The 15723-nt window shown below is 40.8% G+C and overlaps 1 protein-coding gene across 1 annotated transcript in view; it reads left to right on the forward strand.

The window, feature by feature from the left end:
* Positions 1 to 15723, forward strand: part of LOC149012021 (1-phosphatidylinositol-3-phosphate 5-kinase FAB1B-like) — a 44893-nt gene that overhangs the window by 4562 nt on the left and 24608 nt on the right. Inside the window, 7 exon segments of the mRNA XM_089162053.1 lie at positions 708 to 861; positions 1335 to 1679; positions 2314 to 3216; positions 3346 to 3677; positions 4780 to 4903; positions 5003 to 5173; positions 5926 to 7485. Coding sequence (XP_089018179.1) covers positions 708 to 861; positions 1335 to 1679; positions 2314 to 3216; positions 3346 to 3677; positions 4780 to 4903; positions 5003 to 5173; positions 5926 to 7485 — 3589 coding nt within the window.

A 15723-nucleotide genomic window follows, 5' to 3' on the forward strand; every position in this document is an offset into this window, starting at 1 on the left:
ATTAGAATACATGGAGCAGACATGCTCTGCTTGAATTTCGAATAAAAACTTGAAATGAAGTATCTAAGCGACTTAGGATGTGTTGTTTTGCGAAGATGACATGCAAGTTTGAAATAACGAATTTCGGCCAAAATATAAGGAAAACACTGGAATTTTGACTGAAATCATGTATGTCAGTGATTCGCCTGACATTTAATCTCAGTTGGCTTAAAACTAGTGAAACAAGTGAAATCTTATCAGATTTGCTTTCAGTTACCTCACTTGGACTCTAATATTTTATTCCTTCTTTTGACTCTCATTAATCAATTTAATTTATTGACAGTGGACATTTTGCACGGAAAAAGTTAAATAATGATATGATGGTGTCCCAAATCCCTAGGCTCTGCCTGTTTGTTATAATTTTATTTATAATGTTATTTATAATGATATTTATCTAAATACTTGAGAAGTAGGAGGACAAATAAAACCTGCTATATAGTATTGTCATAGGCATTTTTCCTGTTTACTATATAGTATGATCGAGCAATATAGTATTATCACTAATGTTATGAAGGGGTGAAAACATGCTTGGTTGTGTTCCTCATTTTGAATCTTATTGTCTTTGTTTCAGATTTATCAGTCAAACAATATTTCTCTGAAAAGTTTGTTCATGTTAGTGTCTTTTCCATTTTTCTTTTCGCTGATGAAACATTTGACCTGACTTCTAGTATGGTGGTCAAAGGAGTTGTTTGTAAGAAAAATGTGGCCCACCGGAGAATGAAGTCAAAATTTGAGAAGGCTCGTATTCTAATCCTTGGAGGAGCTCTTGAGTATCAGCGGGTTTCGAATCACCTATCGAGTGTTGATACTCTTCTGCAGCAGGTTCTGCCATTTATCTGTACATTTTCTTTAAATATGTGCACTTTATAGTGAGAGTAAGGTGTGTTGATATAAATTATTGTTTCCCTTACTTAACAGCTCAAGCTTTTGGATAAGTGGTTGTACCATGGTATCAGAGCAGGGAAATTGAGTTTTAAACTCTGGGAAGTGCAGCAGGGTTCCCCGACACTTTCTCCCCCTTGGTGCCATGTGACATTGTGGAGTGTGCCACATGTGATGCTGTGTGTGCATAGGCCTTCACATGCCCTAGGGAGGAGGGTGTTAATATAAATTTTTGTTGCCCCTTATTTGACTGCTTGAGCTTTTGTTATAAGTGGTTGTCACATTGATGCAGGAGATTATCTTACTGTCTTAAAATTTCTCTTCCGTTTTCACATTTAGGCATTTATTGCTTGATATTTATTAGGCAATTAAAATCTTTCCTCAAGGTTTTCTCATGGCTTTTACATCCTTAGGAAATGGACTATTTGAAGATGGCAGTTGCGAAGATAGATGCTCACCACCCAAATGTCCTTCTGGTAGAGAAGTCAGTCTCCCGTTTTGCTCAAGAGTACCTCCTTGCCAAAGATATTTCACTTGTTCTCAGTATTAAGAGGCCAATGTTAGAGCGTATAGCCCGTTGTACAGGTGCACAAATTGTCCCTTCAATCGATCGTTTCACCCCGCAGGCGCTGGGTTATTGTGATATGTTCCATGTGGAGAAGTTACTTGAAGAACATGGCAATGCTGGACAGGGTGGGAAGAAATTGATGAAGACATTGATGTTTTTCGGAGGCTGTCCAAAGCCATTGGGTTTTACTGTAAGTGTCAGAGAACTTTAACCTCAACGAGATCTGTTTGGGTCTGGTAGTTCACAGTTTAGGTCAACTGAATGCAATATGTCTACGAATTGCATGTTATTAGTGCAAAATCTTGATAATTTGGATGGTGTATTATGTAACACTGCATGGTGCTTGCTGAGGCCACCGCTTCATTTAGCTCACGATTTGCCCCAGAGATCTTCAATCATCAAGTCTATTGTGAACTTTTCAAAATTTTTCTTCATGATTCAGTAGAAATCTGTATATTGTCAGTAAAAATTGACTGGAGGGTCGTTTAAGGTGTTCTCCTGGGTTATATAGATCTAGTAGATGGTACAAGTACAGCTCTCTTTTTGTGCATAATGTGCAACATTGACTGGAGGGTTGTGATTTGAAGGTGTTCTCCTGGTCATGCACTTCTAGTGGTTGGTATAAGTGTACAACTGCCCATTTGTGTGCAATGTACTTTGGCACGTCATTTATATATCTTTTCATGCCCCATTAAGAATAATTGTAGGCAACTCAGTTACCTGTTGATTACATCATTTATCATTTGGTATATGTCTAAGTGGTAATTTGGATATGGAAACCATGGAAGAGTGTTAATATTATATTTGCTTTTTGTTTGTTCTAGATTTTGCTCAAGGGTGCTGACGTGGATGAGTTGAAGAAAGTGAAGCATGTAGTTCAGTATGGTATCTTTGCTGCATATCACTTGGGCTTGGAGACATCTTTTCTTGCAGATGAAGGTGCTTCTCTGCCTGAACATCCACTGAAATCACCAATAACTGTTGCACTTCCTGACAACCCATCTACTACAGCTAGGTCCATTTCAACCATACCTGGTTTCATAATTCCTGCTGCTGGCCAGTTTCAGGAACCTCGACCTAGTAGTGAACCTCAAAGACCCGACGGGGACGTGTTTTCAGGTCTAAGTCCAGCAATCTCCAACACCATTATTAGCAAAATTGAGAAAGAGAAGCCCTTATTTTCTAGTTCACCTGAAAGTCACAACTCCCATTTTATAGGACCTGCACATGCTATCAGCTCTTTTGTTTCTGTCCCTTCCTTATCTCCTTCAGAGAGCCAAGCCAAGCCTTTTATAAATGAACTAGAGAATAGAAAGAAAGTTGACATGGAAGAATCTATTAAGGCCACTGCTTCATCAGCTAACAGAGGCCATGTGAATGATAATCTTGTCACTAATTGTTTTGGAGCTCCTGAGTCCTTGGGGAAAGGTGGGGTTGTAGTTAATGATACTGTTATTGAGCACGACGCCATGGCTGGGAATCTACCTGATGCTTCAAGGTTGGCATCGTTGCATCAGGATGGCAACACCTACCATGATGAGCAGGTGTCTTCTAAGGAAGAATTTCCTCCATCCCATTCTGACCATCAGAGCATTTTAGTCTACTTATCAACCCGGTGTGTGTGGAAAGGGACTGTGTGTGAACGAGCCCATCTCTTCCGCATCAAATACTATGGCAGCTTTGACAAGCCTTTGGGGCGTTTTTTACGAGATCATTTATTTGATCAGGTCATCATCACAATTTTTGCTCTTCTTTCTCCTCCACTCAATCATTTATCCACATTTTCTCTTCTCCTTCCCCCCCCCCCCGCGGAAAAAAAATAGTCTTTTAACATAGAGCAGTATCATCTTTCTCAGAGTTACTGCTGCCGTTCATGTGAGATGCCATCAGAAGCACATGTTCATTGTTATACTCATCGACAAGGAAGCCTCATGATTTCTGTTAAGAAGCTTCCAGAATTTTCCTTGCCAGGGGAACAAGAAGGCAAGATCTGGATGTGGCATCGGTGCCTCCGGTGTCCAAGGACCAACAGATTCCCTCCAGCAACTCGGAGAATCGTGATGTCTGATGCTGCTTGGGGTTTATCCTTTGGGAAGTTTTTGGAACTTAGTTTCTCCAACCATGCTGCTGCCAGCAGGGCGGCTAGCTGTGGTCATTCTCTGCACAGAGATTGTCTCCGTTTCTATGGGTATGAATTATTCTTTATCAAATGATGTACTGTATTGTAACATTTAGTCTGATATACAAGCAGATGCCACAATGGATAGCAAATTTGTACTTACTGACATTGGCTGGCCCCTGCTACTAGATGAAATTTTTGAAGAAAATCAGTTTGACCCATGTTTGTCATGGTCTAGTTTTTTTCGGTTAAAAGTCCTTCCATATATATTGTTTCTGTTGTCTGTACAACACTTTGCAGGAATTTTCAAACTTAATTACCCCTGGTATAGATGTGTTGCATTCCTAGGTGGTCAATATAAATAAAGTAATAAATAATTATTAGTAATAAGATACATGCTATATAATATTTAGGTTTTCTTCATTACCTGGATGGGATGCTTCCTTCACATTGAGTTACTTATACCACGTTTGACTGCTGATTTAATCATTCTATCCACCTGATAGACCGCATGTTCTCAAATTTTGTGGCTCTTCTTGTATGCACACCATGGGTTGGACTTTTCCCCTCCTGTTTAGTGGTAGAAAATTAACACTAAAAGCTATCATGTTGCAGATAGAGCTTCCTGTGGAGAGTTTATCTCCTCCACCAACTTCCTGTATTACTTATAATTTCCATGGTTTACTTGTTTGACTGTCTAAACATAACAGTTTTTTTGCATGCACAAGTTATCTGGAACGACAATGTTGTCCTTTTTATGTATTTATTGCCATGTCTGTCAGATGGTTGTGTTAAATATGATTTTCTAGATGTCTAAGATTCTCACCTAGTAGACACAGAAATAGTTATGATCCACTAATAATGTACACAAAAGGCTAATCAGCCTAGTAGTGCTACAATTATATATAGTTGTGATCCATAATGATTATTCTGAGATGGCCTTGGGATTTAAGAATTGAATTGGTCCTATCCAAGCCCGAGTTCTGGCTGATGCAGTCAATATAATCCATGAGGTGAGATAAGTGGTATAATGCAGTATCTGCTGGCTTGGTGATTTCTGGTCCTTTAGTTAACTTGTTTGATATGGTCCTTATGATCCTGATGCCTAAATGATTAAATCTATGTGCATAACGATTTGCTCTCTTTCTCTCACCCATTCTAGCATCTGCAGGTTTGGGAAAATGGTTGCTTGCTTTCGCTATGCTTCAATTGATGTTCATTCTGTCTACCTTCCACCCCCGGAACTTGATTTTAACCATGAAAATCAGGGGTGGATACAAAAAGAAGCAAGTGAGGTTGAACTATCAAGCCAATTTGAAAGATCTTTTTCTAACCTTTTAGGTTTGGGTGTTTGTAACCCATAGTAATTGATTCTCTGAAATTGTGTGTACCAGGTGGTTGACAGGGCAGAACTTCTATTTACTGAAGTACTCAATGCTCTTTGTCAGATTGCAGAGAAAAGATCAGATGCTGGGTTAGTTAACAGCAACTTGAAAGCACCTGAATCAAGATGCCACATTTCTGAACTAAAAGTGATGTTACAGAAGGAGAAGACAGAATTTGAGGTTGTGCCTTGTGATTTTTGTTTGTCTTCCTCCTTAGTTAAGATTTTCATTTACAAGACCTAAATTTGCAAATTTGACACCATATATCTATTCGGGGATATGGTGCAAAGTCAGTCTATCAGCGGGTGAGATCTTGGATGTGCTACAAAAACCACAAAAATGTATGGGTTGACCTTCAGCTTCACATTCGAGAGAAAGAAATAAAAAAGAGACCTAGATGAAAACTGTTACCTAATAATAGCTGTTGTTAGGATATCTTATATGATCTGTGATCCATGTTCTATTAGAGAGTAGGCTGACAATATGCATATCCACAATTGTGGGTACTTGTGAACCTTTTACGGCAAGTCATCCAATATAAGCGTCTTTGCTCCCATTTGACTGATATGCGTGCAAGTGCATGTTTTACAATAGCACCCCCAAGCCCCAACCCATCAACCCAATAATCCACACACACACACAAATGGAAAAATGAAAAAGAAGGTTCTGGTTCCCTTGCATCCTCCTACTCCTCTCTCTCTCTCTCACACACACACAAACACACACACACACACACACACACAGAGGCAACAAGAAATCTGACCTGTGATTGCTTTTGTTAGTTGGTTCCCAATACTCTATGTTTGTTTTAACAACACCGCCCCAAGCCGCGGGCGGTGTGGGGCTTTTTCTGGGTGGCATTTTATTTTCAAGTATTGAAGAAACACCTGTTTCAAGCATGCAGGTTTTGATTGTTTTTAAATATTGTTCAGGAAGCTCTCCACAAAACACTGAACAGAGAGCCTGAAAAAGGCCAACCTGTAGTTAATATTCTTGACATCAATTGGTTGCGGAGGCAGTTGCTATTTTATTCTTATGTCTGGGACCACCGCCTGATAAATGCAGCCAGTTTAGACAACAACATACATCAGGAAGGGCGAAACTGCTCTACAAAAAGACAAAAGGAGAAGCATTCGAGTGATACCAAGAAGCTTTCTGAAATGAATTTGTCTCGTAGGCCAGATTGTGGTTTTACCAGTATTGATTCACTTGCAGATGTGGGTCCTGATGAAAGCCTTAGTGAAGGAAGTGATATTGGTGATGTTCCTAAATTGCCTGTATTAGTTCCTCACTCAAATGATGTAGATAAGGATCCAAATCACAAAAAGGAGGGTCTTGCCCATGCTTCTGCTAGTGCTAATTTTGGTAGTCTGTCTGATCCTTTGGAATCTGGGGTAGTTGTCCGAAGGGTCCTTTCAGAAGGGCATGTCCCCTTCATGGAAAATTTGTCAGACACCCTTGATGCTGAATGGACAGGTGAAAGTCAGGCCAGAAGTATCACTTCAAAGGACAGTGGCTGCACATTTTCTGATGCAGTTTCTGCAGATTCTTCAGTTGTGGTAGAGTCTGCTTCATCAACGAGGCCTATTTTAGAAGAGCAAGTGGAAGACCACAACACGGTTGAGGCAACCCGATCTACCGAGCATGCATTACCCATCAAGGGGGCTGTAACTATGGAAGACTCTGCAGATTGGCTAAGGATACCTTTTCTGAACTTCGACCGTTCTCTCAACAAGAATTCCCCTGGGAGTGCTCCAAAGCTTGATATTCTTAGAGAGTATAATCTTATCTATATTTCATCTTTCTGGGAGTTGGAACGTCAAGGTGGGGCTAGGCTGCTCCTGCCTGTGGGTGTCAATGACGCTGTGGTGCCAGTTTATGATGATGAACCCACAAGTATTATTGCATATGCTCTGGTCTCACCTGATTACCATCTTCAGATATCCGATGACTGTGAAAGACCAAAGGATGATGGGGAGTCTTCAGTTTCACTGTTGTCTGATTCAGTAAATTTTTACTCACTTCATTCCTTGGATGAGACACATATTGAATCTTTTAGAAGCCTTGGATCTACGGATGATAGCATCTTATCCATATCAGGGTCCCGAAGTTCCTTGGCTTTGGACCCACTTTTTTGTACGAAGGCATTGCATGTCAGAGTTTCTTTTACAGATGATGGCCCTTTGGGAAGCGTGAAGTATACTGTGACTTGTTATTGTGCAAAGAGCTTTGAGAACTTGAGGCGGACATGTTGCCCATCTGAGTTGGATTTCATTAGGTCACTTAGTCATTGTAAGAAATGGGGGGCCCAGGGAGGAAAGAGCAATGTATTCTTTGCAAAAACCTTGGATGATAGGTTTATTGTTAAACAGGTTACAAAGACGGAGCTGGAATCTTTCATCAAGTTTGCTCCTGAATACTTCAAGTACCTATCTGAGTCGATCAGCGCTGGAAGCCCTACGTGTTTGGCAAAGATTCTTGGGATTTATCAGGTACAACTTTAATTTAAGCTCAGCCCATCACAGTTTCCAAATTTATTTGTTTCCTTTCTTAAGCATGTCTTCCATCTTTTGCAAGACTTTCTCTCTATGATCAGCTTTCTAGGTTTAATGGCTGGGGTTTTTTGGGGGTTTAGCAAATCTTATCCCCTAGCTCCATTGAGGCATGCATTCTAGCATTGCTTTTGTGACCTAGTAGATCTTGTTCTGCATTCTTTCAGCTGAACTATTATTAAAACGATATCCAGAACAAGAACTTGTTTTGTCTTTAAAACAATACCACTCACTGAATAGCAGCAACCACAAAGAAAGAGAAGACAATGTGAGAAGAGGGTGATATTGTGGAAAATAGCACACTTGCTCTATATCTTTGCAGCTCCCTGATTGATTGTTTTTATAATAAGGAAAAGAGTGCAAAACATAGATAGCTAGTAGGAAATCAAACTTTAAGAACAAGTAGGAATCTAGAAACAAAACAATTAGCTAAGAGAACAAGATAAGACCCAACATAATTAGGGGAACCTCAAACCAAGGTACATGTTACTATTTTGGTACATGACAACACTGCTAATGCTGCTGTTGAAGCTGAAGCTAACAAGTCAGCCTTGCTCAGCTTGCCGCAAACTTGTTGGAAAGCAGTACCAAATAAAGCTATGTTAAAAGCATTACTCAGTTGATTAAAAAAAAGAAATGGAAGCAGTAACAATCAGTTTCCTCATGACTACATTCCATTGAAAGTAGCATTCAACCTCAATGTACTAATTTCTTTCATGGAACATCAGTATCACCACCTACTGTAGGCTGCTCATGTCCTTATGTTTGAAATGCATGTCCTTAAGCACTGTGAGATACTCCTTCACTATTCATTGTAAGTTAGTCCTTAAGCCCTGTGAGATACTCCTTCACCATTCATTGTAAGTTAACTTTTTACTTATCCAAAACAAAAAAGAAATGCTCATAGTTTTATAGGTAATAAATAATCCCTGTGTTTTGGGTTCTAAGTTTCCTTTAGATATTCTTATGCTGTAGCCCTCTGTTATCCTTCCTCCCTGAGTCTTTAGGTGTGTGTACTTGTATGTAATCGTCATTTTTGTAGCAAGCTTGACCCTCGAGGCCTCCAGTACATGTTTTTTGGTTATTCAGCCACTTAGAAGGGCTATAAGTGCTATCGTCCTCCATGTCTTACTTTTGTCACTATGGATGTTGTGTTCCATGAGTTTGCTATCTACTTCTCTCCCACGATGTTCTTTAAGGGGTCTTCTAGTGATGATGTGCCAATGGTCCTCTCCTATACTGCTGTCGCTGTAACTGTTGTATTTAGTGGGTCTAGTGATGATGTGTCGATGGATGTCCCTTTGACAGTCCTTTGTTGTCTCTTCTGCTGCTTGGTGCTCATCTTTCTATAAAGGGGGAAACTACTGAGCACTAACAAAATATATGGGAATACATACACTCATACTTATGAGTCACCAAAGGCAGATTGCTATTACCACAACTGAGTTACTTCCCTTGGATCCAATTCGGCGGCCATTTTCTAATTAGAATTTGGTAAACTCCTTTTCCTTCTCCCCCTCGGATGAATGAAGAATATCATTACCAAAACCCAAAGGGAAGAAAGGGAGAAGTATGTACAAATGGGGGGGGGGGGACTATAATCGACTAGTCGACAATAATGTTGAACCTATGCCCCAGCTAAAAACAATAATCCTACTCTTGGGGTATCTGTAACAGGAGGGTGGGGAAGCTGATAGGCCACTGATTTCACGAGTTTACACTCGTGGGATCAGACCAGCAGTTACTACATTAATAAGGAGCAGTTATCCAGCAATAATTGAGGGGAACAAGAGGCCAACGAAATGGAAATAAAGAGAATAAGAGAGAGATACGTGGACAGAAATGGTTGAGTAGACAAATCAATTCAGTTATGCAACTCAGATATGGGGAAAGGGGAGGAATCATGTGAGGCAAGAAAGATCAATTTTTGGTGTTTTGATTGCAGATTACTGCTGGGAAGACCGGGACTCTAGGTAATCCAGACTTTTCTCTTACTGCATTTCTTTCACTTTTATTTCTCTATTGTCGAGTGGAAAAAGAGAATTTATCAAATTGGCATCAGAGCGTGTATGATCCTAAGGGAATAGGGGAGACGGGAGAATGGAGGAGTTGGAAAAAAACATTAATGAATTCCAAGGGAGATTTCGAGGTTTGCAAGGTCAAATTTCCGCGGTGGAATTAAAGTTTGGAACATGGTTTCAGAAGCTCAAAATGGGGATGCAGCATTTTGAAACATTTATGGAGGAAATGAAGGAATATATGACGGAGGCAAGGCGAAATTCTATTGAGATTGACTCCGAATCTCCCAAAGTCACTGACTTGGGGGGAGGTGGCAGGCAGCCATAATCATTGTGTGTAGGGTTTTCTTGGAGTGGTAGGGTAGAAGGAAGGGCGCCATGTGTTGAAGAGGAAAGCCAAAGGAGACTTACCAAATACAACTTGAACTGCTGGAATTTTGGGGCGAAGACCCCATGTTGTGGTTGACTCATGAGGAACGCTACTTTCCATTAATGGCATACTAGAGGAGCGATTGACTGTGGCCCATGTTTTCTTTGATGGAACAACGTTGGAATGGCTGCAATTCAGGGAGCTTAATGCTCCTATTCAATCATGGATAGAACTCAAGAATGAGTTGTTGAAGAGCTTTGGTGGCCGCAAATGAAAACAAGAGGAGTTCGTCACTAGGCAAACACGGACAATAACAGAATATAGGTGGCTAGCAGTGGCAGCGGCTGTGAGAAGCCAAAATGGCTTAAGGGGTTTTCCTTGCTGGACTTGAAGAAGAAATTCAAGCAAAGGTACGTTTGTTTGCTCCAATAAGTATGGGCCATGTAATGGATTTAGCCCTAGTCATTGAAGCAAAATATTGGGCTTTGAGGGCCAATAACAGATCCACTTCCCACCAGACAAAGCATGAGCTTGAGCCTTGGATTCTAGGGGGTGCAACAACAGGGTTCATCCAAAGGACTCTAAGGGGATTCACCCAGACCCCTGAATCAAACCCAAGCCCATACCAAATCAATTGGGAAAGACGATTCTTAAACTTCGTCTCCCCACTTGACATCTTTTGCAACGGTGATAAACAAAAGTCTAAGGGGAATAGGGTACCAATGGCTATGAATAGAGGATCAAAAGAAAAGTACTAAAAATGCTTGTGTTTTAGGTGCAATGGGCCATTTTCTCAAAATCATATGCGCCCTAACAAGCGGCTTCTTGTTATGTTGTTGAATGAAGAAGAAGACAGGGGAATCGGCAACAATGGAGGTCAATAGAGCAGGTGGAGCCTCTAGGAGTGAAGGCAGACCTTTCTATCCACTTTTTGGTGGGAACTGATTCGCCACACACCATGAGACTGGGAGGGGTGATCTGTGGGAATTTTGTGGGAGTCTTAGTCTATTGTGGGGCTTCGCACAACTTCATGTGATAAGATCTAGCAAAATCGATTGGGATGGAAGTGTTGGAGGGTTTTAGAGTGGTATTGGGCGATGGGTAATGCATCCTTGGGTATGGTGTCTGTGAAGGGGTCCCGATCAAGCTTTGCAACACGGTTTTTTCTTTGAACTTGCTTTGTTTAACATGGGGAGTGTTGATGTTATCCTGGGTATCGAATGGTTGTCCTTGCTGGGACCTGGGAGAAATCCGAGGCAACTGGAAGCGACAAACTATGAGCTTCCATTGGAATAGGAAACACATTAGATTATAGGGGGACCCGTCTTTACTACTCAAGGAAACCACACTACAAGGATTGTGGAGAATGATGCAGGTAGGAGGAGAAGATTTTTGCTACAACCGTTAGTACTTTGAAGAGCCGGAGGTACAAAATACTACCGATCCACCATCAGGGCATCTGTTAACTGAGTTTAAGCACTTAATTCTCTGAGTTGAAGGGATTACCACCGAGAAAAGCTAACAATCATCGCATCAGGTTGGTACCTGCCAACATCCTGCCAAATTCAGGCCCTATCATTATCCACATGCTAAAAAAATGAAGTGGAGAAGCTGGTGAATGAGATGTTAACTGTGGGAATTATTTGACGAAGCACAAGTCCATTCTCAAGTCCGTTGTTGCTGATTCAAAAGAAAGATGGTGGCTAAAGATTTTGTGTGGACTACCGGGCCTTGAACAAGATTAAAATACCTGATAAGTTCCCTATTCCGGCTATTGATGAGTTATTGAATGAGTTAGGAGGGGTAATGGTGTTTAGCAAGTTGAATCTCAAGGCTGAATATCATCAAATCAGAGTGAATGAGGAGGAAATTGAGAAGACTGCTTTTAGAACCCATGATGGGCACTATGAGTTTCTCGTCATGCCATTCGGACTGACAAATGCATCAGCAACTTTGTAGGCCTTAACTAATGAGGTATTTAGAGAATGTTCGCAAAAATCCTCAGTATTTCTTTTTAATGACATCTTGGTGTTTAGCAAATCCATGGAAGAGCATGTAGAACATCTCAAAGTTACTTTTTCTTTGCTAGCACAACATAAGCTTGTGGTGAATACTGAATAGGATGAAATGCTCACTTGATTGGTAGAGCTGGAATACTTGGGACATATCATTTCTTAGAAGGGATGTTCAGCACACCCACACAAGAGCAAGAGCATGGTTGACCGGCCTGAGCCGAAAAGTTGAGGGCATTGTGAGGATTCCTAGAACTAACAGGATACTATCAAATTTTTTTGAAAGATTATGGTAAGATTGTTGCTCCACTCTGTCAACTACTAAAAATAGATGCTTTTATGTAAGAGAGGACGCTATAAGAGCCTTCCAAGCACTCAAAGAGGCGATGACCACAGTTCCAGTATTTGCAGAAGATTTTGTCGTGGTGACAAACGCATCAGGACTTGGGTTAGCTATACTCATGCAGGAGGGACATCCTATTGCCTATTGGACTGAAGCTTTATACCCACGAGCTCAAGCTGAATTAGCGTATGAAAAGTAATTGATGGCCATTGTCTTGGCATTAACCAAGTCACGGCATTATTTGCTGGGATGGCAATTCAAAGTCAAGAGCAGTCTATGCAGCTGGAAATATCTTTTGGAGCAAAGGTTAGTAGCCACTGACCTGCAGAAATGAATCATGAAGTTGCTAGGTTATAACTTCAAGATCCTCTACAAACCAGGCTTTGAAAACAGAGCTGTTGATGCTTTGTTGCAACAGCAAACTGATAAAACAGACCTGGGAACACTCTCAGCAAGCATCTGACAATAAGGGCAGCAACTAATTGAAGAAGAAAGCCTTCATCCTCGTACAAAATTGTTGTTCAAGAGAAACTTTCAGAATCTTCTGCTCATCCCAAGTATCAACTTGCAGAATGGGGTCCTCTACTATAAAGGGAGGTTCGTAGTAGTAGACAACTTGGCTACCCAAGCTCTTAGCATAATTTCATTCCACTCCTTATGGTGGGCATTCGGGTTTCCTTAGGACCTACAAAGGGTAGTAGCTGTGGTCTATTGGTAGGCATAAATGCAACAATTGAAGATTATGTAGCAACCTGTGATATTTGCCAGTGAAACAAATACCAGTCAATGAGTCCCGCGGGATTCCTTCAGCCCCTGCCTGTACCTGAACGCATATGGGAAGATATTAACATGAATTTCATCATAGGGCTACCAAAGGCAAAAGGAGGGACACTATACTTGTAGTATTGGACACGTTGACCAAGTACGGGCACTTCATCGGTCTTGTGAGGTAGCATTGCTATTCAGCTTGGAGGTTGTCAAACTCTATGGATTCCCACGATCCATAGTTTTTGATTGAGACCGCCTCTTCCCAAGCAACTTCTAGTCAGAATTCTTCATAATTGCTGGCACAAATCTCAAGTACAACAGTGCTTATCACCCACAAACAGATTGCAAACAGAGGTAGTCCATCGATGTCTGGAGATCTACTTGTGTTGCTTCTGTGCACAGCAACTTAAAGATTGTCCAAATTGGCTTGCTTGGGGTGAAGATTGGTACAACACAGCTTACCATGCTTCCACTAAGATGACACCTTTCGTAGCAGTAGTATATGGCCGAGAACCACCATCTTTGATCTGCTGGGATGGACACCATACCGAAGTATAGATGAGGTTGACTCTTATTTGGTGGAGCGCGACCATGTCTTTGATGAATTGAAGGCAAATTTCCTGGTGGCTCAGGATAGGATGTGGACTTCTGCAAACCAGCACCAATGCGAAGTGTGCAGCTATCCAGTTTTGTTTCTCTCTATCCTTGACAGCTCTTCCTTCATTGCAGCTATCCAGTTTTGATTCTTTATTTCTTCCTCATAGTGTGCAGGTTCACACACAACTATGTTGCATCTCCAATATACATCATAATTCGATCTTGTGCTTCTTATTGGAACTTCATCTATCATGTTGTTCTGTTAGTCTCCAGTGCTTTGTTCTGCTGTGTCTAGAATATCAAAATTGTGCTTTGGCTCTTTTGAGGCTAGATCCATCATTTTTGCAACATCCCAGTTCCACCGTTCATCTTCCACAAAGTGCACATCCCTGCTAAAAACAATGCTTCTAGTTTGTGGTTGAAAAACTTTAAAAGTTTTTGTAACCAAGCTGTAGCAATGAAGATTCCTGGAAGTGCTCTCTTATCTAGTGTATCTCTCTTAACCTGTGGAACATAAGTGAAGCACAAACTTCCAAATACTCTAAGAAAAATCACAGATGGTTTATAACCATACCATGCCTTGAAGGGTGTTTGATCCTTCACTAATCTTGTGAAAAGCTTGTTTTTGCAAAAAGACAGCAGTGTTCGCTGCTTTTGCCCAGAATTGCTTTCTTCTCATGTAGCATACATCATGTCATCTCCAATATGAATTTGTTCCATCTCTCACTCCATTTTGTCAGTGTATGGAGCAGTTAATTGATGTTTGATGCCTGTATGACAGAATTGATTAAATAATTCAGAAGTGTACTCCTTGTCATTGTCTGATTTAAGAGTTTGAATTCTACAACCACTCTCATTCTCAGCTGTAGCTTTAGACTTTCAGAAGATTGAGTTTGCATTCTACAACCACTCTCATTCTCAACTCTAGCTTTAAACTTTTAGAAGACTTGAGCCACTTATGACTTGTGCTGCAAAAAGAAAATCCAACACATACACGTGAAATCATCAATGATTTTAGCATAATAAAGACTACCTTTCAGAGGAGGCATACTTTGTGGGTCTACAATGTCTGTATGAATCAATTGGAGCTTCTTTGATGCTCTCCATGTTACCTTGGGAAATGGTTTTCTGCTTTGTTTTCCAAATTGATATACTTCGCAGACTGGAATGTGATCATCGAGTTCTAGAAGATCATTTTCCATCATCTTGGACTTCATTTGCAAAAGCCCCTGATGTTGATAGTGCCCAAGCCTTTTGTGCCAACTTTAAGTGATATTTCCTTTGATTGGAAAAGTGGTTTGCTCCTCCAATGGATTCAGTGCAAAGCTTTTATCTTTCATCTTTACTTCGAAAATATCTCGGCCAACTGCATCTTTAATCAAGCAACTTTGTCTTTGAACAAAACTTTACAACCTTTTAGCATTAGTTGTTTGACACTTAACAAGTTTTGATCAATTTCAGGAACATTCACTGCATTGGGCAAACTCCGCTAGTGTTTTGCTGCCGGTCCCAAGCCCGGGTAAAGGAGGAGGGTTGGTGCATCAGGTCGGCAGCCGGCACCGGAAAAAATCTAGCCAAACCTTTTTTCATGGATTCAACCTTATATGATAAAAGCTATGCTAGGGCGTTCCCTGACAATAGAAGCGACGCGCTACACTATGGCCTGGGTGTAGTGATAAGTGGGCAAGGGTTAGCTAGGGCGTCCCCTCTAAGCAACGCGTCGCATTAGCGCCCGGATGTGGTGATAAGTAGGCAAGGGTTCCCACGCCGTGGACGAGTGCGGGTAAAGAAGCTAGTCCATAATCATAGGATTAGATTGGCATCTTGGAACATAGGATCTTTAATTGGTAAGAGCTTAGAATTGATAGATGTTATGAGGAGAAGAAGGATTAATGTAGCTTGCATTCAAGAGACTAGATGGAGGGGTAAAAAAGCCAAAGAGTTGGATGACTTTAAACTTTGGTATACTGGGGATAAAACAAATAAAAATGGAGTGGGTATAATTGTGGATAAAGATTTAAAAAATGATGTGGTGGATGTTAAAAGAGTGGGTGATAGGATTATTGCTAT

The sequence above is a fragment of the Hakea prostrata genome, chromosome 7 (genome assembly GCF_041222555.1).
Source record: "Hakea prostrata isolate BN-2017 chromosome 7, UWA_Hpros_2, whole genome shotgun sequence".
Taxonomy (NCBI): Eukaryota; Viridiplantae; Streptophyta; class Magnoliopsida; order Proteales; family Proteaceae; genus Hakea; species Hakea prostrata.